A 25378-nucleotide genomic window follows, 5' to 3' on the forward strand; every position below is an offset into this window, starting at 1 on the left:
TGCTTTGGAAATGATTATTCAAGAAAATCAAAATTCAAAGAAATATATATAATATATATGAAAAGTCTCTGCAGTTTCAATTTATCCTAATTCATAAATGAATTTTCTATATATACAATGAATGTTTTACAAGGCAAGTGATTAGCATCTGTAGATGATGAACTCAGTTAATATTCAGCATACATGGAAATGAATGATCAATTGAGTAACAGCTCTCTTGCGCATCACCCTTTGCCTTGACAGGACAAACCCTTTGAAAACCTGAAAAGCTGCTAAAGGCTGCTGGGAGGGAAGTGTGGCACTAATTCTGGCACAGAGTTGGACTGGATCTTTAAGTCAGCTCTAAGCATCACACCTGGCATCCACACAGAGAGACTCGGGTGGTAGTTAGACAAGATCCACAAACTAGAGTGATCCTAGTAGGATATGGCTTTATGCCGTGCTATAATGACTGGATTACCTACATTTCTAACTTTGCTTATTTCAAATAATCAAGAAAAATCCTGGGAGAAGTTTAGAGGTTGTTGTTCTCTCATCTCAAAGAACAAGAACATGAAGGGAATGCTTTTTGTCCAGAGATTTTATAAAGGAAAAAATCCTTTTATTAAATATGGCCAAGTATCAAATGTATCAGGTTAGACTGCCCCCAAATCAACGTCATGGTTACCATCATTTATACTGATGGACACAGAGACACTGATAGAAAAGTAATATGGATTGCTTTTCCACCATGCTTGCATTTTGGCCACTCACGTTGACATTTCTATCATATATACACATGGTTATAACCACCTAGGAAAGTGTCCAGAGGGATACACATAGATTGATAACAGTGTCTGTGTTGTGTTGGGGCTGCAATTGCCTAGGAAAACAAGAGAAGTGGAGGAATGACAAAGGAGAAAACTTGCGTTAAACAAGAACATACACATGTACTAATTGTGTACTTAGACTCCAAAATAATGGTCTTGTGATCACTTACATTGATTTGGCAATATCTCATCTTCATGTGACTGATCAATTGCAGAATTTCAAGAAAGTCAATTCAATTATTAGACCAAATCATGGGCCACAAGCAGAAAACCTTACATATGTGTAACAGGATGTATAATATGTATAAAATACATAATGTATGTCTGTAGTTTTAAATCTTTATGCTACAGAGCTGTTTGGAATGATATTTAGATCATAGTTACTGATAACATTTAGCCATCTCTCCTTAATCATTAATATTCAGTTGATATCTGCTTCATATAAGTATGATGAAGAACACTCTAAGAAAGAGATTACCCTGTTCCAAACTGTGACTCGGCAAAATCATTTAGCTTCAGGTTTCCCAGATGTCTAGGTCCTTTCAAATAAAGAGTTACCCTGGCAAATTCTTACTTGACACTAGTATAGCAAATTGAGTTGCAGGTAGGATCACTCTGGCTGAACTTGTTTAGGGGATATTTAGGGCATGAATCATCTCCCTTGGTCTTCCAAGAGACTTTGAGTTCCTCTGCAGAACCCTCGGTGGTAGGGACTCAGAGGTCTCACCCCAGTGCCTGCCTCCCTGGGATTCACTTCCCAAAATGACAAATTTATGCCAATCTAATTTCTGCCTTTCTCCCATATGTGGAACTAGAATTAAATAATTCACAGGGAAGAGTTCTTAACAGTGCAATGTATTCTCCCAGTAGGAGGGACTGAATGTAGTGAGATGAGTGAATTTTCATATCATGCTGTCTCTAAAGACCAAGAGGGAGGGGTGCTATGAGAGAAGGGCTTCAGAAGTGTCAGTAATGAAAAGGAAATAAGGAAAACAATAAAACAAAAGCTTAAACAACAGCCAATAATTAGAAAACCAAGGACATTTAAGGGCTTTCTGTCATAAGTTTCTTATAGATAATGGATTAGTTGTCCATAAAGATTTGTTAGCTTTAAAGATGAAAGAATAATTCTTCAGAAAAGAGACTGATGTTCTAAACAAAAGAAACACCAATGAGAGGTGATCGAGAGTGTGACATTGGGTAAACAACTTAGCTTCTCAAGTGCAAAACATAGATAATTGTACATTTATCTCCTAGAGTTGTTTCAAGGATTAAAGGAGTTGAAATAAGAAGAGAGCTAGAATTATGCAAGTACAGTTCCAGTATATTAACCATCATCATCATCACCACCAATACCACACCATCATCATAAAGAACATCAAGATTCCAAAGGGACCTGAGTATTCACCTGGCTTCTTACTGATACTGAGAAACCCAACCAGGTTAGCTTCCACCCTGCACTTCTGAGATTCTTCCTGCTTAATTTTATAAACATTGTTTATAAAACATGAATTCTAGATTTTATTTTTACCTTTGACTATATTTTATTTTCTTTTACCTACTATTTTTCCTGTCTTAGGATACATGTATTTCTGTAAGTTGCCTTACCACTCATATGAAATAATGCAAAATGAAAAGTATAAAAGGTTAAAAAAATAAATCAGACAAAAATTAATGTCTAAAGTAATTATTTTTGTTGTTGCTTTCTAGCACAGAGTTGCACAGACATGCACATATACACAAAATAATGGAAAGAAAAACAGAGCTACATGGAAATCAGGACAGAGGAGTATGAGGCTTACAGGAATGGCAGGTTGCGCCCGTGTAACCAGTGTGTGTACAGTCGCAGGAGAAGGTGTTCCAGGACTGGGAACATACACCACCATGTTCACAATAGCTGGGCAAACACCTAGGAGAAAGCAGACACAGCACTATTTCTCACATTTGGTCATGATAAATCGTATCTTAAAATGTTGTAATTAAAGATAGATAACAGCAGTGAATTGACAAGAAAACAACATGGACAACACTTGCTGGGTCTGTCATAGAAATTTCCAAATGTAATATCAATTACAGACTAAAAAATCCATTAGATGCTAACAACTGTCATGTATTTATGACAGGCAAATTTTCTACACATCTCATTACATCAGAAAATGTGTTTGCTTTTTCACAAATAAGGCAAGATTAATTTCATACATGACTAAGGATATAAATTGCCTGCAGTGGCCACAAATAGCACATTTTCTGTCCTTGCTTCCATGTCCCTGCAGTGCGTCCTATAGATACTTCCATCAAAAGGTATAGCTTTTTGCAATTTTTTAAGGAATCTCCACACTGTTTTCCATAGTGGCTGTACTAGTTTGCATTCCCACCAACAGTGTAGGAGGGTTCCCTTTTCTCCACACCCTCTCCAGCATTTATTGCTTGCAGATTTTTGGATCACAGACATTCTGACTGGTGTGAAGTGGTACCTCATTGTGGTTTTGATTTGCATTTCTCTAATAATGAGTGATGTTGAGCATCTTTTCATGTGTTTGTTAGCCATCCGTATGTCTTCTTTGGAGAAATGTCTATTTAGTTCTTTGGCCCATTTTTTGATTGGGTCGTTTATTTTTTTTGGAATTGAGCTGCATAAGTTGCTTGTATATTTTTGAGATTAGTTGTTTGTCGGTTGCTTCATTTGCTATTATTTTCTCCCATTCAGAAGGCTGTCTTTTCACCTTGCTTATATTTTCCTTTGTTGTGCAGAAGCTTTTAATTTTAATTAGATCCCATTTGTTTATTTTTGCTTTTATTTCCAGCATTCTGGGAGGTGGATCATAGAGGATCCTGCTGTGATTTATGTCTGAGAGTGTTTTGCCTATGTTCTCCTCTAGGAGTTTTATAGTTTCTGGTCTTACATTTAGATCTTTAATCCATTTTGAGTTTATTTTTGTGTGCGGTGTTAGAAAGTGATCTAGTTTCATTCTTTTACAAGTGGTTGACCAGTTTTCCCAGCACCACTTGTTAAAGAGATTGTCTTTACTCCATTGTATATTCTTGCCTCCTTTGTCAAAGATAAGGTGTCCATATGTGTGTGGATTTATCTCTGGGCTTTCTATTTTGTTCCATTGATCTATATGTCTGTCTTTGTGCCAGTACCATACTGTTTTGATGACTGTGGCTTTGTAGTAGAGCCTGAAGTCAGGCAAGTTGATTCCTCCAGTTCCATTCTTCTTTCTCAAGATTGCTTTGGCAATTTGAGGTTTTTTGTATTTCCATACAAATCTTGAAATTATTTGTTCTAGTTCTGTGAAAAATGTGGCTGGTAGCTTGATAGGGATTGCATTGAATTTGTAAATTGCTTTGGGTAGTATACTCATTTTCACTACATTGATTCTTCCGATCCATGAACATGGTATATTTCTCCATCTATTAGTGTCCTCTTTGATTTCTTTCATCAGTGTTTTATAGTTTTCTATATATAGGTCTTTAGTTTCTTTAGGTAGATATATTCCTAAGTATTTTATTCTTTTCGTTGCAATGGTGAATGGAATTGTTTCCTTAATTTCTTTTTCTACTTTCTCATTATTAGTGTACAGGAATGAAAGGGATTTCTGTGTGTTGATTTTATATCCTGCAACTTTACTATATTCATTGATTAGCTCTAGTAATTTTCTGGTGGTGTCTTTAGGGTTTTCTATGTAGAGGATCATGTCATCTGCAAACAGTGAGAGTTTTACTTCTTCTTTTCCAATTTGGATTCCTTTTATTTCTTTTTCTGCTCTGATTGCTGTGGCCAAAACTTCCAGAACTATGTTGAATAGTAGTGGTGAAAGTGGGCACCCTTGTCTTGTTCCTGACTTTAGGGGAAATGCTTTCAATTTTTCACCATTGAGGATAATGTTTGCTGTGGGTTTGTCATAGATAGCTTTTATTATGTTGAGGTATGTTCCTTCTATTCCTGCTTTCTGGAGAGTTTTTATCATAAATGGATGTTGAATTTTGTCAAAGGCCTTCTCTGCATCTATTGAGATAATCATATGGCTTTTATTTTTCAATTTGTTAATGTGGTGAATTACATTGATTGATTTGTGGATATTGAAGAATCCTTGCATCCCTGGGATAAAGCCCACTTGGTCATGGTGTATGATCTTTTTAATGTGTTGTTGGATCCTGATTGCTAGAATTTTGTTGAGGATTTTTGCATCTATGTTCATCAGTGATATTGGCCTGTAGTTTTCTTTTTTTGTGACATCTTTGTCAGGTTTTGTTATTACGGGACCCAGCAATCCCATTGCTGGGCATACACACTGAGGAAACCAGAGTTGAAAGAGACACATGTACCCCAATGTTCATCGCAACACTGTTTATAATAGCCAGGACATGGAAACAACCTGGATGTCCATCAGCAGATGAATGGGTAAGAAAGCTGTGGTACATATACACAATGGAGTATTACTCAGCTGTTAAAAAGAATTCATTTGAATCAGTTCTGATGAGATGGATGAAACTGGAGCCGATTATACAGAGTGAAGTAAGCCAGAAAGAAAAACACCAATACAGTATACTAACACATATATATGGAATTTAGAAAGATGGCAATGACGACCCTATATGCAAGACAGCAAAAAAGACACAGATGTGTATAATGGACTTTTGGATTCAGAGGGAGAGGGAGAGGGTGGGATGATTTGGGAGAATGGCATTCTAACATGTATACTATCATGTAAGAATCGAATCGCCAGTCTATGTCTGACGCAGGATACAGCATGCTTGGGGCTGGTGCATGGGGATGACCAGAGAGATGTTATGGGGAGGGAGGTGGGAGGGGGGGTTCATGTTTGGGAACACATGTAAGAATTAAAGATTTTAAAATTTAAAAAAAAAGAAGAAAAAAAAATAAAATTTATTTACAAATTAAAAAAAAAAAAGGTATAGCTTACTTCTCCATCTTGAATCAGGGTTGGGCATGTGACCTGCTTGGATCAATGAGGCATTAGCAAACTGACACAGCAGAGGCTAGAAAAGTGCTTGGGCAGTGGGCTTTCTCTCTTACTGAGTTTTGAACCCTGAAAGCACAACCACATGAAGAAACCTGGGTTGGTTCATGTGGTCCAGTCACTCTGGTGGGTTCAAAACCATAGGACAAGTGAATGGGAGGATTATAAGTCTAGCAGCTGTCAGCTGAACCTTCAGGCAACCACAGATGTACAAGAGAGCCCAGCAGCAAATACAGAATTGTGAGATAAACAAACAGCTGCTGTTTTGGGCTAGTAAGTTTTAAAGATAATCTATTGCGCAGCCAAAACTAGCTGATGTATTATGTATACCACACTGTAATATATTGCCATGTTGACTTAGTACATAAGAAAACATTTTAAAGAGAAGGGAAGAAGGCAGGAAAATGGAGACACTTTTTTTATCCATGTAGTATCACAGTGCCAGGGATTCTGAATGTCATCTACTTTAGTCAAACTGAGGATGCCCACAGGAATTAGAGAGCACTTGTGATGGAGGGCCTTATTTTTATTTTTTCCCACATAATTGAATAAACCACAAAATCACTCAGGTAAACCAGATAACCACTTATGTCTCATAGATACTGTTACATCTCACATATCAAAATCAAAGGTGAGATTTTAATGTTTGTTTATAAGATTAAAATTTTAATTATAAGAGGTTATTTAATTTTTCATTATCAAACATAAATGCTATCCTCAAAGTAATAGAAAATTGAATTCAAATATGTATAAAAATATATACAACATAATCAAGTGGAATTTATTGCAAGTATAAAGGCTGCTCCAAAATCTGAAAAAAAAAATTTGAAAAGTAATGCAATCTATTATACAAATAAGCTAAAGAAGAAAAACTATAAGTTCATATCAGTAGATGCAAAAAAAGTATTTGACAAACTCTAACACCAATTCATGATAAAATACAAAACAAAAACAGTAACAACAAAACACCTAGGGAAACTAGTAATAGAGAGCAATTTCATCAACTTGATTTAAAAAAACCTTTCAAAACCCTAGAGCAATGTCATATCATTGGAGAGAAACAAGATGCTTTCTTCTAAGTGTAGGGGCAAAAATGCTCTCTTCTAAGTGTGGGAGCAAAGCAAAGATTTGCTCTCACCACTCTTATTTAAACATCACACTGGAAGTCTTAGCTAATGCAATCAGACAAAAAATGGAATAAAAGATATGTAGACTGGGAAGGAAGAAATAAAACTATCTTTGTTCACAGATGACATGATTGTCTATGTAGAAATTCTGAAATAATAGAAAAACTTCTGAAACTAATAAGTGATGGGAGCAAAGGTGCAGAATTATTTCTTATAAATGAACTATGAACTGAAATCTAAAATAAAAAACACAGCACTTACATTAACACCATCAAAAAACAGAATACTTAGATACAAATATAACAAGACATATGCAAGATATATATGAGAAAAACTATAAGATTCTGATGAACAAAAATAATCTAAATAAGTGGGGATATTCCATGTTCATGGAGAGTAAGTTTCAAAATTGTCAAGATTTCAGTTATTCCCAATTTGATCTATAGAGACAAAGAATCTTAATCAAAATCACTGCATGTAATTTTATGGATGTCAACAAACTAATTCTAAAGTTTATATGTAAAAGTAAAAGATCCAAGAGAATATTAAAACTGAAAAAGATCAAAGAACTAACATTACCAGACTTCAAGATTTTTTATAAAGCTACAGAAATCAAGGTCATGTGGCACTGGCAAGAGAACAAAGAGACTAATGGCATAGCATAGAAGGTCCAGAAACAGGTTTACACAAACATAATCAACTCATCTTTAACAAAGCTGCAAAGGCAATTCACTGAAAAAGGACAATTTTTTCAACAAACACAGCTAAAACAACTGGGCCTCCACATGCAAAAAAATAATATTATAAACACAGGTTTTACATCTTTCACAACAGTGAACTCAGACTAGATCTCAGAGATTTTAAATGCAAGATGCAAAACAGTTAAGCTCTCAGAATATAACAGGAGAAAATCTAAGTGACCTTGGTTTGGCAATGACTTTTCAGATACAGTCAACAAAAGAAAAAAAATGGTAATTTGCACTTCAGTAAAATTTTTAAAATCTTTTCTATGAATTACACTAAAAGAATGAAAAGATAATCTATAGACTAATAGGTAGCTTTTATAAAACATATATCTAACAAAGATTGGGGTATAAAATACAGGAAGAACTGGAGAAAGAAATGGCAACCCGCTACAATATTCCCATGGACAGAGGAGTCTGGCAGGTTATACAGTCCATGGGTTTGCAAGAATCTGACACAACAGCAACTGAGCATGCATGCATACACTTAAAATTCAACAAGAAGAACATAACCAATTAAAAACTTGGGCAAAAGATCTGAATAGACACCTGACTAAAGAAGGTACCAAGACTGCAAATAAAAAGACAGAAAGATCTCCAGCATCATATGTCAGTAGAGAAATGCAAATTAAAGCAATGAGATAATACTATAGACTTGTTAGGAAAGAAAAAATCCAAAACACTGACAACACCAAATATCGGCAGGGATGAGGAGAACAGGAGCTCTCATTCATTCAAACTGTAAGGCAGTTTGACAATATTTCACAAAACTCAACATCTTCTTACTACATGATCCAGTAATTGGGCTCCCTGATATTTACTCAGATGAGCTGAAAACGTCCATACAAAACCTGCACGTAAATTTTTATAGTAGCTTTGCTAATTGTGAAAACCTAGAAGGAACCAAGATGTCCTTTGGGTGAATGGATAAACTTGTGGTTTATAATATTGTTTAGCTCTAAAAACAAATGAGCTGTCCAGTCACAAAACACATGGAAGAAACTTAAATTCATGTTATTAAATGAAAGGCTATGTATGTAGCACATGATTCCTATACATGACATCCTGGAATTGGCACAACTATGAAGAGAGTAAAATGATTGGTGATTTCCAGGCTGGAGGCTGGGAAAAGGGAGGGATGATTGAATAGGTGATGCATGTAAGATTTTTAGGGCAGTGAAACTACTATGTATGATACCATAATGGTGAAGACATAACAGTATGCATTTGTAAAACCACATAGAACTGTCTAACACAAAGAATGAACTATAATGTAAATCAGTGTGTATGTGAAAGTCACTCAGTCGTGTCCAACTCTTTGTGACTGCATTAACTATAGGCCATGGAATTCTCCAGGCCAGAATACTGGAGCAGTAGCCTTCCCCTTCTCCAGGGGATCTTCCCAACCCAGGAGTCGAACCCAGGTCTCCCGCATTGCAGGTGGATTCTTTACCAGCTGGGAAGCCCATGTAAAGCAGGGACTTTGGTTAACAAGAATGTATCAGTATCATTTCATCAGTTCTAATAAGTGTACATCACTGATGCAAGATGTTAAAAATACAGAAACTGTGTGTGGGGAGACTGGGAAAAAAGAGATAGAGGAGAACTCTCTATACTTTCTGTAAGCTTAAAACTGCTCTAAAAAATGAAGTGTATTAATTTAAAATGTTCATTGTAAGGGACTCAATCAATACAGGCAAGTATATGAAATTTACTAAAAAAAAAAAAAGTGTGTGTATGCTTAGTTGCTCAGTCATGTCCAATTCTCTGCAAACCCATGGACTGTAGCCCACCAGGCTTCTCTGTCCATGGGATTTCCCAGGCAAGAATACTGGAGCAGGTTGTCATTTCCTTCTCCAAAATATGTGTGTATAAATTTATAAATAATTTTACATGAATATTGTATTATTTTTCTTGCAGTGCCATAACAAACTACTACAAATTGTACTAAGAACAAGAGAGATTTACAATAATGAAAGGAACTTTGCTTGGAAGACAGTACAGTGTGAACATGTAGAAATGCACAGAGATCAATATACACCCCCTATTTCATCCCACTCTGCTCCCCTACCGTCACTTATCTGGAAATCAGAAAAGGCAAAACAAACATCATTAGGAAGAAAGTAGGAAAAGCAAAAGATGAAAGGGAACATCTGGCTATTGTATGATTTTTTTCTCCTCTAATACTGTACAAATTGTGCACCCAAACACTGAAATTCCAGTAGATGTAACCAAACAATTATTTTGACTTTCTTTGCAAAAGTATAGAAAAAAATCGCAGCTGTCAGTAAGAACTAGAAATAGGCAAACTCATTTTTACTTAAAAAATAAAAGGATAAATATTAGATTTTTGAAATATTTCCTGGACATGCTTATTGTTAATTACTGACAAATTTCAGAACAATTTGTCAACTTTAAGATTGTGAGTTTCAAAATCAGTTTATACCAATGGGATTCACATGTAGAATAAATGGTATCCACATTATTTATCTTTCTGAAGAGTTCTACTAGGTGAATGCATAGGATGGGGCATCCATACCTTAGTTGTTGTTGTTTAGTTGCTAAATTGTGTCTGACTCTTTTGCAACCCCATGGACTGTAGTTTGGCAGGCTCCTCTGTCCATGGAATTTTTTCAGGCAAGAATCCTGGAAATGGGTTGCCATTTCCTTCTCCAGGGGATCTTCCCGAACCCTGGGATCCAATCTGAGTCTCCTGCACTGCAGGTGGATTCTTTACCACTGAGCCACCAGGGAAGCCCTTATCCATAACTTGACAGTCAGAAAATTACAATAATAAAGAAATGGACAGTCAAGGGCAAAGTCGCCACGTATCTGGAGAGGTGGTATTTCAGATGGTGTTCTGCAGACCCTCTTGGGGCTGAAGAGGTGGCCTGACCCAAGCAGGGCCCATCCCCTTTGCCCCTCATTTGAACAAAGCGGCTTCTTGGCCTTTTTTTTTTTTTTTCTTTGACAAGTTGAAACTTTCTAAAATCTTGCTCAAATAGATTCCATACTTTTTAATAGGATGAAGATGACTCTTCTATGATAAAGCATATTATAGGGTTATCTAAAATTGTTTGGGTATAAGATTTTTTCAAAAACAAAATGTTTGAGTTTGTGGTAATTAATTTTCTATTAAATGTATTATTTGTTAAAAAACAAGAGGTATGTTTCACAATTTTGCATTTAGCATCTAGGTTAATGTTAGATCAAAAGCAGTGGAACTGGAAAAAGTGACCCCATCAACACAGTCCATGGCTGTGGATGGCAAATTCTTGAGCCTAAGAGGAACCTGCAACGGGCTATGTAGCCTGAGTCACACCACGTGAAATCCTAATGTCCAAAATCCAAAGAGTGTAAGACACAATCTCTCCTCACTGCTATCCTTACCCCACAGCCCCGTCCCAAAGGACAGGGAATTCTTCCCTGTAAAGTGACATCAGAGCCACAGGAAGGCAGAGTGTCATGAGGACAAGTCCTTGTGTGGCTCAGGAAAGTTTTCTAAGCACACCTTAGATTTCAAACATCTTTGCAGTATTTGCAGTGTGAGGAGGAATGCCACAATGAATTATCAATTCCTGTGCCTGATGGATAGAAGTTATAAAACTAGCTGTGTTTTAATAATAAAGCTCAGCTTCACTTGAGCACATTAGGACTTGCTCAGGGCAGCAGAGCTGTGGGCTAGGCGGATGGCCGAGCACAGAGCACAGTGCACAGCGCCCAAAGACAGCCCAGGCGTGGGTGTCTGCTTGGCTGAGCTTTTAAGTGAATCTATTTCATGGTACATTGGACATGCAGTTAGTAGGTATGGACTAAAGGGCTGAGGAAAATGAACATTTTTAGTAATAAGAAGAATGGAGAATAAGGACATGTCTTTAGATGTTGAGCCATAAAAAATTACAATTAGTGACTATATAGGCCATCCAAAGTGCCAACAGCTATTTTTATACCCACTTACAAAGTTGCTATGAACCTGAATTTTATAGAAGATAGCTTGACACTACAGTAGTCTCCATAGATTAGTACATGTATCTGAAAATCTTCTTAAAATGTGATGTGGAAAATGTTTCTATTTTGGTCACACACACATAGATATGTTTGTTTCCCTTTTTATTTTTGGACAAGAAATTTTTATGCACAAAGGGACCACCATTATATGAGAAAAATATTGTGATTGCAACATATGCTGGGATGGAATTCTCCAGGGACTAAAATAACTTTCTTTGAGCTTCCTGACTGAAGTGACAACTCTGCCACTGCCTGTGAACTTGACCTCTCACCCTCTTGCCCTACTAAGTCATTCCCATGGGTGAGGGCAGCACTCTATGTCCAAAAGAACATTTCTAGCCCTCTCCCAAGACTCAAGATTCCAGAGATGACTGCAATTAAAACTTACAGATGATGCTATAGTTCTGTGCCAATTTTTTTTAATAATCTGAAAATTAGTATTAAGAGTTTCCTCTAAATTATTTAAATCATCTTTTCCACTACAAATGAATAGAATGTGAACATACGGCCATGGGCATTTGCATTAAAGCATCAAGTTCTTGTGAGTCAGTATTTTACATACTGGGAATTTGTGATCTTCTCATACATTGCTAAATTGAGCTGTAACTTGTAGTTAATTGGCAATGACAGGGAATTTCAATTAGTGTTAAATTTGGATTAGATTTACTCCACAACGGACTCTGTGCAGTGTGAACTTTTGAAAAGTGCCCTGTGTGTGGATGTGTGGGGATGTCTGGGGTGTGTACATTTGTTCAACACAAACTTAATGTACTGCTATTGCAGAGAAGTCAGACATACGAGGCACATATAAAAGGTGCATGTGTTATGATTAAGCCATCCCTTTTAGCCAAAATTACTTAAAAGCCTGATAGTAGGGCTAACAAATAACTTTGGTAAAGTTGCAATACTTAGAAATTTTAATATGTTATTGTTTTAAAGCTTTGCTTTTAAAAGCTTTGCCTTTATCTTCTCCAGTAAAGTGGTACTATGCTCAGTATATGGCAACTGAATACTCTCCACTCTTTGCTGTGTTTACAACATCACTGTTGCTGCTGCTGCTAAGTCATTTCAGTCGTGTCCGACTCTGTGTGATCCCATAGACGGCAGCCCACCAGGCTCCCCCGTCCATGGGATTCTCCAGGCAAGAACACTGGAGTGGGTTGCCATTTCCTTCTCCAATGTATGAAAGTGAAAAGTGAAAGGGAAGTCACTCAGTCGTGTCCATCACTAGAAATCCCTAAAGCTTCGATTTTTATCAAAGAAAGAGTTGCTTTTCATTTTTCCTATAGAATAGAGAATGTAAGGTGAATGCAGCTAACCACACAGAATTTTTATTTCTGGGTCCTCCATGATCTCTTAAGAATATTCTAATCTGTTCTCTAAAGTGTTAAAAATTTCTAAAGTATATAGTCATCAATAAGTATAACAGCATCAGTAGTATTCTGTATGAATTAAGTAGCCTGGAGGCATATACAAGGAAAATTCATGACAGTGTGTATTCTAAAACAGTATCATTGGAAAGAAAAGATTAGGACCAGGGAAAGATGGTGGAGGAATAGGATGGGAAGACCACTTTCTCCCTCACAAATTCCTCAAAAGAACATTTCAACGCCGAGCAAACTCCACAAAACAACTTCTGTAGGCTGGCAGAGGACATCAGGCAACCAGAAAAGCAGAACATTGTCTTCAAAAACAGATTTTTAATCTTTGCTGTTAGGTTTTTGTTGTCAATTTTGTACATTTAAAAACCCAAACTTCACTACCCAAGTTTACCTGAGAGCGAGATTACGGGCTTGACCACTCTCTCCTCCTCTGGACTCTCCTTTTTCTCCACCAGGTGGCCTCTGTCTCTTTTCTCCCCCATCTCTTCTCTATCCAACTCTGTGAATCTCTGTGTGTTCCAGACGGTGGAGAACACCTAAGGAACTGGTTACTGGCAGGATTTGTCTCTCTCCTACTCATTCCTCTCTCTTATCCTCCTGGTCACCTCTGTCTACTTCCTCCCTCTCCTCTTCCCGTATAACTCTGTAAATACCTCTGAGCGGTCCAGACTATAGAGCGCACATAAGGAAGTGACTACTGGCTAGCTTGCTCTCTCCTCTTTTGATCTCACCGCATCTCATTCCCGTTACCTCTAACTACCCCCTCCATCTTCTCTTCTTCTTGTAACTCAGTGAACCTCTCTGAGTGTCCCTCAATGTGGAGAAACTTTTCATCTTTAACCTAGATGTTTTATCATCGGTGCTGTATAGATGGAGAAGTCTAGAGGCTACTGTAAAAATAAAACTGAAAACCAGAAGCAGGAGGCTTAAATCCAAAGCCTGAAAACATTAGAGAACTCTTGAATTCAGGGAACATTAAGCAATAGGAGCTCATCAAATGCCTTCATACCTACACCAAAACCAAGCTCCATCCAAGGGCCAACAAGTTCCAAAACAAGACATACCACTCAAATTCTCCAGCAACACAGGAACACTCCCCTGAGCTTCAATATACAGGCAGCTCAAAATTATCCCAAAACCTTTGATGTCTCATAACCCATTATGGGTCACTCCACTGCACTCCAGAGAGAAGAAACCCAGCTCCACCCACCAAAACTCCAACACAAGCCTCCCTAACCAGGAAACCTTGACAAGCCACTGATAGAACCCCACCCAAAGTGAGGAAGCTCCATAATAAAGAGAACTCCATAAATTACCAGAATATAAAGAGGCCGCCCCAAACGCAGCAATATAACCAAGATGAAGAGACAGAGGAATACTCAGCAGGGAAAGGAACAGGAGAGTTGCCCACCAAACCAAACAAAAGAGGAAGAAGTAGGGAATCTACCGGAGAAGGAATTCCAAATATTGATAGTGAAAATGATCCAAAATCTTGAAATCAAAATGGAATCACAGATAAATAGCCTAGAGACAAGGATTGAGAAGATGCAAGAAAGGTTTAACAAGGACCTAGAAGAAATAAAAAAGAGTCAAAATATAATGAATAATGCAATAAATGAGATCAGAAACACTCTGGAGGCAACAAATAGTAGAATAACGGAGGCAGAAGATAGGATTAGTGAAATAGAAGATAGAATGGTAGAAATAAAGGAATCAGAGAGGAAACAAGAAAAACGAATTAAAAGAAACGAGGACAATCTCAGAGACCTCCAGGACAATATGAAATGCTCCAACATTCGAATTATAGGAGTCCCAGAAGAAGACAGAAAGAAAGATCATGAGAAAATCCTTGAGGAGATAATAGTTGAAAACTTCCCTAAAATGGGGAAGGAAATAATCACCCAAGTCCAAGAAACACAGAGAGTTCCAAATAGGATAAACCCAAGGCGAAACACCCCAAGACACATATTAATCAAATTAACAAAGATCAAACACAAAGAACAAATATTAAAAGCAGCAAGGGAAAAACAACAAATAACACACAAGGGGATTCCCATAAGGACAACAGCTGATCTTTCAATAGAAACTCTTCAGGCCAGGAGGGAATGGCAAGACATACTTAAAGTGATGAAAGAAAATAACCTACAGCCCAGATTACTGTACCCAGCAAGGATCTCATTCAAATACGAAGGAGAAATCAAAAGCTTTACAGACAAGCAAAAGCTGAGAGAATTCAGCACCACCAAACCAGCTCTCCAACAAATTCTAAAGGACATTCTCTAGACAGGAAACACGAAAAGGGTGTATAAACCCGAACCCAAAACAATAAAGTAAATGGTAACGGGATCATACTTATCAATAATTACCTTAAACGTAAATGGGTTGAACGCCCCAACCAAAAGGCAAAGACTGGCCGAATGGATACAAAAACAAGACCCCCCTATACACTGCTTACAAGAGACCCACCTCAAAACAAGGGACACATACAGACTGAAAGTGAAGGGCTGGAAAAAGATATACCACGCAAATAGAGACCAAAAGAAAGCAGGAGTGGCAATACTCATATCCGATAAAATAGACTTTAAAACAAAGGCTGTGAAAAGAGACAAAGAAGGCCACTACATAATGATCAAAGGAACAATCCAAGAAGAAGATATAACAATTATAAATATATATGCACCCAATATAGGAGCACCACAATATGTAAGACAAATGCTAACAAGTATGAAAGGGGAAATCAACAATAACACAATAATAGTGGGAGACTTTAATACCCCACTCACACCTATGGACAGATCAACTAAACAGAAAATTAACAAAGAAGCACAAACTTTAAATGATACATTAGATCAGTTAGACCTAATTGATATCTATAGGACATTTCACCCCAAAACAATGAATTTCACCTTTTTTTCAAGTGCTCATGGAACCTTCTCCAGGATAGATCACATCCTGGGCCATAAATCTAAACTTGATAAATTCAAAAAAATCAAAATCATTCCAAGCATCTTTTCTGACCATAATGCATTAAGATTAGATCTCAATTACAGGAGAAAAACTATTAAAAATTCCAACATATGGAGGTTGAACAACACACTTCTGAATAACCAACAAATCACAGAAGAAATCAAAAAAGAAATCAAAATATGCATAGAAACTAATGAAAATGAAAACACAACAACCCAAAACCTGTGGGACACTATAAAAGCAGTGCTAAGAGGAAAGTTCATAGCAATACAGGCATACCTCAAGAAACAAGAAAAAAGTCAAATAAATAACCTAACTCTACAACTAAAGCAACTAGAAAAGGAAGAATTGGAGAACCCCAGAGTTAGTAGAAGGAAAGAAATCTTAAAAATTAGGGCAGAAATAAGTGCAAAAGAAACAAAAGAGACCATAGCAAAAATCAACAAAGCCAAAAGCTGGTTCTTTGAAAGGATAAATAAAATTGACAAACCATTAGCCGGACTCATCAAGAAGCAAAGAGAGAAAAATCAAATCAATAAAATTAGAAATGAAAATGGAGAGATCACAACAGACAACACAGAAATACAAAGGATCATAAGAGACTACTATCAGCAGTTGTATGCCAATAAAATGGACAACGTGGAAGAAATGGACAAATTCTTAGAAAAGTACAATTTTCCAAAGCTGAACCAGGAAGAAATAGAAAATCTTAACAGACCCATCACAAGCACGGAAATTGAAACTCTAATCAGAAATCTTCCAGCAAACAAAAGCCCAGGTCCAGACGGCTTCACAGCTGAATTCTGCCAAAAATTTCGAGAAGAGCTAACACCTATCCTCCTCAAACTCTTCCAGAAAATTGCAGAGGAAGGTAAACTTCCAAACTCATTCTATGAGGCCACCATCACCCTAATACCAAAACCTGACAAAGATGTCACAAAAAAAGAAAACTACAGGCCAATATCACTGATGAACATAGATGCAAAAATCCTCAACAAAATTCTAGCAATCAGAATCCAACAACACATTAAAAAGATCATACACCATGACCAAGTGGGCTTTATCCCAGGGATGCAAGGATTCTTCAATATCCACAAATCAATCAATGTAATTCACCACATTAACAAATTGAAAAATAAAAACCATATGATTATCTCAATAGATGCAGAGAAGGCCTTTGACAAAATTCAACATCCATTTATGATAAAAACTCTCCAGAAAGCAGGAATAGAAGGAACATACCTCAACATAATAAAAGCTATCTATGACAAACCCACAGCAAACATTATCCTCAATGGTGAAAAATTGAAAGCATTTCCCCTAAAGTCAGGAACAAGACAAGGGTGCCCACTTTCACCACTACTATTCAACATAGTTCTGGAAGTTTTGGCCACAGCAATCAGAGCAGAAAAAGAAATAAAAGGAATCCAAATTGGAAAAGAAGAAGTAAAACTCTCACTGTTTGCAGATGACATGATCCTCTACATGGAAAACCCTAAAGACTCCACCAGAAAATTACTAGAGCTAATCAATGAATATGGTAAAGTTGCAGGATATAAAATCAACACACAGAAATCCCTTGCATTCCTATACACGAATAATGAGAAAGTAGAAAAAGAAATTAAGGAAACAATTCCATTCACCATTGCAACGAAAAGAATAAAATACTTAGGAATATATCTACCTAAAGAAACTAAAGACCTATATATAGAAAACTATAAAACACTGATGAAAGAAATCAAAGAGGACACTAATAGATGGAGAAATATATCATGTTCATGGATCAGAAGAATCAATATAGTGAAAATGAGTATACTACCCAAAGCAATTTACAAATTCAATGCAATCCCTATCAAGCTACCAGCCACATTTTTCACAGAACTAGAACAAATAATTTCAAGATTTGTATGGAAATACAAAAAACCTTGAATAGCCAAAGCAATCTTGAGAAAGAAGAATGGAACTGGAGGAATCAACTTGCCTGACTTCAGGCTCTACTACAAAGCCACAGTCATCAAGACAGTATGGTACTGGCACAAAGACAGACATATAGATCAATGGAACAAAATAGAAAGCCCAGAGATAAATCCACACACATATGGACACCTTATCTTTGACAAAGGAGGCAAGAATATACAATGGAGTAAAGACAATCTCTTTAACAAGTGGTGCTGGGAAAACTGGTCAACCACTTGTAAAAGAATGAAACTAGATCACTTTCTAACACCGCACACAAAAATAAACTCAAAATGGATTAAAGATCTAAATGTAAGATCAGAAACTATAAAACTCCTAGAGGAGAACATAGGCAAAACACTCTCAGACATAAATCACAGCAGGATCCTCTATGATCCACCTCCCAGAATGCTGGAAATAAAAGCAAAAATAAACAAATGGGATCTAATTAAAATTAAAAGCTTCTGCACAACAAAGGAAAATATAAGCAAGGTGAAAAGACAGCCTTCTGAATGGGAGAAAATAATAGCAAATGAAGCAACTGACAAACAACTAATCTCAAAAATATACAAGCAACTTATGCAGCTCAATTCCAGAAAAATAAACGACCCAATCAAAAAATGGGCCAAAGAACTAAATAGACATTTCTCCAAAGAAGACATACGGATGGCTAACAAACACATGAAAAGATGCTCAACATCACTCATTATTAGAGAAATGCAAATCAAAACCACAATGAGGTACCACTTCACACCAGTCAGAATGTCTGTGATCCAAAAATCTGCAAGCAATAAATGCTGGAGAGGGTGTGGAGAAAAGGGAACCCTCCTACACTGTTGGTGGGAATGCAAACTAGTACAGCCACTATGGAGAACAGTGTGGAGATTCCTTAAAAAATAGCAAATAGAACTACCTTATGACCCAGCAATCCCACTGCTGGGCATACACACCGAGGAAACCAGAATTGAAAGAGACACATGTACCCCAATGTTCATCGCAGCACTGTTTATAATAGCCAGGACATGGAAACAACCTAGATGTCCATCAGCAGATGAATGGATAAGAAAGCTGTGGTACATATACACAATGGAGTATTACTCAGCCGTAAAAAAGAATTCATTTGAATCAGTTCTGATGAGATGGATGAAACTGGAGCCGATTATACAGAGTGAAGTAAGCCAGAAAGAAAAACACCAATACAGTATACTAACACATATATATGGAATTTAGGAAGATGGCAATGACAACCCTGTATGCAAGACAGCAAAAAAGACACAGATGTGTATAACGGACTTTTGGACTCAGAGGGAGAGGGAGAGGGTGGGATGATTTGGGAGAATGGCATTCTAACATGTATACTATCATGTAAGAATCAAATCGCCAGTCTATGTTTGACGCAGGATACAGCATGCTTGGGGCTGGTGCATGGGGATGACCCAGAGAGATGTTATGGGGAGGGAGGTGGGAGGGGGGTTCATGTTTGGGAACGCATGTAAGAATTAAAGATTTTAAAATTTAAAAAAATAAAATAAAATAAAAAATGTAAAAAAAAAAAAAGAAAAGATTACTTAAAGTTTTTCATTTTTGTTTTCTGTATAAATATAATTTTCCCCTATGGAATAGAATATTGGGAATGGAGAAAGGGCAAGAAGATGCTCTTTTTCACCAGTTTATTTGTTTCTAATCTACTATCAAAAATTGAAAACAGCAGGGGGTGGGATGAACTGAGAGAGTAGCATTGAAACATATACATTACCATATATAAAACATTAAGAGGTAACCAGTGGGAATTTGCCGTATGATGCAGGGAGCTCAAGCTGGTGCTCAACCTAGAGGGGTGGGATGGGGTGGGGGAAGGAGGGAGGTTCAAGAGGGAGGGGACACATGTATACTTATGGCTGGTTCACATTGTTGTATGGCAGAAACCAACACAACATTGTAAAACAAATACCATCCAATTAAACATTAAAACAAACAAACAAACAAAAAGCACCCTGAAAACGCATGCTGACGTGAGATTGCCTACCTATCTGTGAGGCCACAGGTATCTATCTGGAGGTCACGGAAACTCCCTAGCGCCCCCTGCTGTACGGAGATGGGATCCACTGCTTCGTCGCCAATGGAAATTAGCCTCAGGCAGCCCTGAAATCCACCCAGGGAGTTAGTACATCCAGGGTGAGAGCTGTTGTTGTCAGGACAGCCTGAATGAACAGGGAGACAGAGGAGGAAAAAAAAGAACAGTTTTATGAAAAAATATTGTACAGTATTTCTCATTAGCAAAAATTGTTACCTCCGTTTGCTAGTAGATACCTGAAGCAAGAAAAGCTATGGCAAAACTAGACAGCATATTAAACAGCAGACACATCACTTTGCCAGCAAAGGTCCATTTAGTCAAAGCTATGGTTTGTACAGTAGTCATGTACAGATGTGAGAGCTGGACCATAAAAAAGGCCAAGAGCCGAAGAACTGGTGCTTTCAAACTGTGCTGGAGAAGACTCTTAAGAGTTCCTTGGACAGCAAGAAGATCAAACTAGTCAATCCTAGAGGATATCAACTCTGAATATTCATTGGAAGGACTGACACTGAAGCACTCATACTTAGACCACTTGATTTGAAGAGCTGACTTATTGGAAAAGATCCTGATTCTGGGAAAGATGGAGGGCAAGAAGAGAGGGGGACAACAGAGGATGAGATGGTTGGATGGTATCACCGACTCAATGTACACGAGTTTGAGCAAACTCTGGGAAATACTGAAGGACAGGGAAGCCTAGCACGCTGGAATCTACGGGGTCCCAAACAGTCGGACATGATTTAGTTACTGAACAACACCATTTGAGAAGGTCACATCACCCATGGATAGGGTGGTGGAGAGCTGACAAGAACAAAATGTGTTGGTATTGGTAAACTGTAAAAATAATGACTAAAGCCAGGCTTACAGAGAGATGAGAGGAAGGGAAGATGTGAAATCTGACAAATAGAGTTACTGCACTTTTAATTTAAGCAGTCTGATTTCTTTTTTGAAAGCACGTTTAAGACATCACTCCTTTTAGCATGATGTTAAACTAGATGAACTAAAGGCAAGTGAGAGCAGAATCAGGAAAAAAAAAATATAGGCATAAGAGGACTTAATAAATTTCAAATGCTTGGAAATAATCTTAAATTGAAAACTGACCTGGATACCCTCCATTCATCTAAATATTGTTAAATATCCACATGTGTGAATTCACAGGCATATTTTAAAACACTTTTGATAATAACTGGTCTAATAGCAATTTATACTTACTTTTCTTTTTTTAATTAGGCATTTTAGTCAAATATATTTCAACATGAATACACAAACAAATTAACAATATCTCATAACCATACAGCATTGTGAATAATGGAGAAAACAAGCAGCACAATGTTCTATGGAAAAAAAGAAATAACCTTTGATTAATTTCAATAATAAGAGTCAAATTTACAAATTCTGTTACAGCCATTAATTGGTTTGCTGTACAGTTACCAACCACAATTCCTACAGAGTAGTTCTGTTTTATCCTCCTGGGTCTCCCAAGAGATAATGTTCTTAGGATGATTATGAACAAGGACAAGACTTTAAAATCAAAATCAAAGCAAGTGGGGTCCAGAGCCGCTTTCTTTTCCTCTTGTAGGGCCAGCAGGGTTCTGAGTGTCCTCTCACCCTCCCCTGAATTGTCTCCTAAAGAAATCACAGGTTCTTAGATTTGCCTACTGCAAGACTGCCAGTGTAGGAGAGGATGGAGAAAGTTAGGCTAAGAGGATGCCGTCACCGTGAAACGCTTCTGTAAAAGGCAACAATTTGGAGAAACCTGCTGTAGAGTCCAGATGCTATTACTCCCCTCTATTTAAGACTGAGGCCCTCCCTAGGAACAGCTAGGCTTCAGAGAGCTAGCTCTCATAAGGCTGTGTCTGTCCTCAGGAACAACAGTGCCTGAGGATGCAATGGAGTGGTGCAACACAGTGGCTGCACACCATTTTTTTCAACTGGGACCTCCTTAAAGTGCATGCCTGTTTCAGAGAACCCCTTGGGGCCTTCAGAGGCTTCTGCTGCAACTGCACTGCAGTTCAACTTGTCTCTCTGCCCATCAGTTACTCTTTCAACCTTCCAGGTGTTGTTGCAAAGAATTACCCCTACTAACCCACCCACACCAGAGAAGGCAATGGCACCCCACTCCAGTACTCTTGCCTGGAAAATCTCATGGGTGGAGGAGCCTGGTAGGCTGCAGTCCATGGGGTTGCGAAGAGTCAGACACGACTGAGCGCCTTCACTTTCACTTTTCACTTTCATGCGTTGGAGAAGGAAATGGCAACCCACTCCAGTGTTCTTGCCTGGAGAATCCCAGGGACCAGGGAGCCTGGTGGGCTGCCATCTCTGGGGTCGCACAGAGTCGGACACAACTGAAGCAACTTAGCAGCAGCAGTAGCAGCAACCCACCCACATGCAAAACTCCCATGCAGAGGCAGCTTCCTACAGAATGAAAGCTACAACTCTACATAGGAAAAAAGCGCAAAGTGTTTACTGAATTGAACACTTTATTTTCATCTGCAAATATAAAACAAGGACAATATTCTAAATGATTAACATTGTAATAGTTCCCAAAAATTGTCAAGCAAATTTTATGCTTGACATGAAATTTACCTATTTTATTTATTCTTTGCCTTACAATGTTTCATTTATATCATTTATAGAACTATTTTAACTATTTTGCTTTGTATTTTCCGATAATTTTAATATTCAGAAATTCTTATGTTAATATTTACAGTTTGGGGTTATTTTATAAGATTTTTATTTTTTAAATCAAAAGGAATAAGTAATTTTATAAAGTAAAGATTTTTCTCATTGTACTTATGTGTTTTTCATTCATCTCTCTTTGTACTTGTGTCTTGAAATTGCTGGTGTACTTTCAAAGAGCAAGAACTGAAGACAGAGCCTCTTCTTGTTCCTGCATAATGGATGCTAGCTTTTCTGCCTAAGAATTTTCATAAAATACACACAGTTTTTCTATACTTTTCTTTCAGTGACTGAGGCTTTAATGGTTTGTATTTCTGACAAATAGAATTCAAAACAAACCAAGGACTGCATCAGGTTGAAACCATTGAAGGCACAATGAAACCTCAGAAATTAACTTCAAAGGGACTTTGACATTTCAATTTTAATGTTATATCATAAAGAAGTGTTTAACTCTGCAGCTTTCCTTTACCATTTTCTTGTCTTATGTGAAAATACACACATTTTCATTTATAAGGGGATTTCTGAAGGATTGGATATATTTGGAAGAAACTTGGTATATGTTTATATGTTATATGCTGTGCTGTGTGCTGTGCTAAGTTGCTTCAGTCATGTCCAACTCTTTGCGACCCCATGGACCATAGCCTGCCAGGATCCTCTGTCTGTGGGATTCTCCAGGCAAGAATATTGAAGTAGGCTGCCATACCCTCCTCCAGGGGATCTTCCTGATCCAGGAATCGAACTCATGTCTCTTACAACTCCTGCACTGGCAGACAGGTTCTTTACTGCTAAGCCACCTAGGAAGCCCTTGCATCTTCTAGGTGACTTCTACTTACTGCACTTAGTAACCAAGACTGTTAGGATAAAACATAGGAAACATGAAATCAATAAATAATTTTGTGAAATCCCTGTTAATCCTTTTCTGTTTTCTTCCTTTTCTCCAGATCGCCATCCTCAAACTCATCCAGAACACGTCACAGTATCTAACTATACCTGTTAGGACAAAGAAAAACCATATCCAGTAGTTACAAGGAAAACTTTCTGAAAGTGAAACTTCAGAGAAGGAAAGGTCAAACCATTGAGTGTTCTATTCTCCAGGTATGATATAAAAGTCAAGAAGTAAGGGTACCACAGCCCAAGAGAAGCTTGGGGCAGGAGACATTTTTCCATACAGATGGTTGCCCCAAAGCCCTAGTGGGCCATTCATCAATGACCTGATTTGGGATGTACAGTGAAGTGGACAATGAGTAGTTACTACTAAATTAATGAAAGATATCCATCATGATTGAGGGACTCAGAAGTTTAAGTGCCTCTGAGGATGTCAGATAAATTGTCATTTATGTCAATACACCAGAATGGGTCCTCAGATGAGACTTCATTAGACGTGTCATAGGCTCACTGGCCTGTTAACATTTTACAGAAGGACACTCAGGGGATTTTGAACATAACTTAATATTCCCCAACTCCATAGTGCAAGTATGCTATCGAGCAGTACAAAGATTCAATAGAAGGGAATTTATTAAAGCTTTACTTTCCACTACCGCTAATAGCAGGCACCAAAAATTTATGTACAACAGACTATTGGTGAAACTGCTGTTGGAGGAAAATTACAAAAAAAAGTTCAGACTAAGAAAAGGCAAAAAGGAAAAAGGGATAGCTTGTGACTTCCCTGGTGGCCCAGTGATTAAAAATTCGCCTCCCAGTGCAGGGGATGTGGGTTCGATCTCTGGCCAGAGAACGAAGATCCCACATGCAGCGGGGCAACTAAGCCTGTGTGCCACAGCTAGAGAAAGTCTGGATGCCTCAACAAAGACCCAGCACAGCCCCGAAAAGACACCCAGGAGGGTGTATAAAATTTTAAAAAGTGATACCTAGATCACAGAACTCTGATGGGACTTTTAGAAATATTGTTATTTTATAGATGACCCTTTTTACTGTAAGATAGTGTGCTCTGAGACTGCCAGGCCAAAGATGGAATAGATTTTCAGGTGGCCAGAGAGCCTTGGTTTAGGCTGTGGTCCTGCAATAATTACTGAAATCACCTCTTTCATTGCTAATGTGTCCTGAAATTATATTGTCACCCTAACTATAAGGAGGAGAGCTGGCTAAAACTCAACATTTCAAAAACTAAGATCATGGCATCTGGTCCCATCACTTAATAGTAACTAGATGGGGAAAAACTGGAAACAGTGACAGATTTTATTAATTTTATTCTCTTGGGTACCAAAATCACTGTGGACAGTGACTACAGCCATGAAATTAAAAGATGCTTGCTCCTTGGAAGAAAAGCTATGACAAGCCAATACAGTGTGTTATAAAGCAGAGACATCACTTTGCTGACAAAGGTCCATATAGTTAAAGCTATGATTTTCCCAGTAGTCATATATGGATGTTAGAGTTGGACCATAAAGAAGTCTGAACCCCAAAGAATTGATGCCTTTAAATTGTAGTGCAGGAGAAGACTCTTGAGAGTCCCTTGGATAGCAGGAGACCAAACTGGTCAATCCTAAAGGAAATCAACCTTGAATATTCATTGGAAAGACTCACGTTGAAGTTCCAATACTCTGGCCACCTGATACGAAGAGTCAACTGATCAGAAAAGACCCTGCTGCAGGGAAAGACTGAGGGCAGGGAGAGAAGGGGACAAAGAGGAC

The 25378-nt window shown here is 37.7% G+C and overlaps 1 protein-coding gene across 1 annotated transcript in view; it reads right to left on the reverse strand.

The window, feature by feature from the left end:
• Positions 1-25378, reverse strand: part of LOC138432626 (contactin-associated protein-like 3) — a 246906-nt gene that overhangs the window by 74971 nt on the left and 146557 nt on the right. Inside the window, exons 10-11 of the mRNA XM_069574064.1 lie at positions 20004-20178; positions 2612-2718 (exon numbers count right to left, since the gene is read on the reverse strand). Coding sequence (XP_069430165.1) covers positions 2612-2718; positions 20004-20178 — 282 coding nt within the window. The remainder of the gene's footprint in view (positions 1-2611; positions 2719-20003; positions 20179-25378) is intronic.

This window comes from Ovis canadensis, chromosome 2, assembly GCF_042477335.2.
Source record: "Ovis canadensis isolate MfBH-ARS-UI-01 breed Bighorn chromosome 2, ARS-UI_OviCan_v2, whole genome shotgun sequence".
NCBI classification, from domain to species: domain Eukaryota; kingdom Metazoa; phylum Chordata; class Mammalia; order Artiodactyla; family Bovidae; genus Ovis; species Ovis canadensis.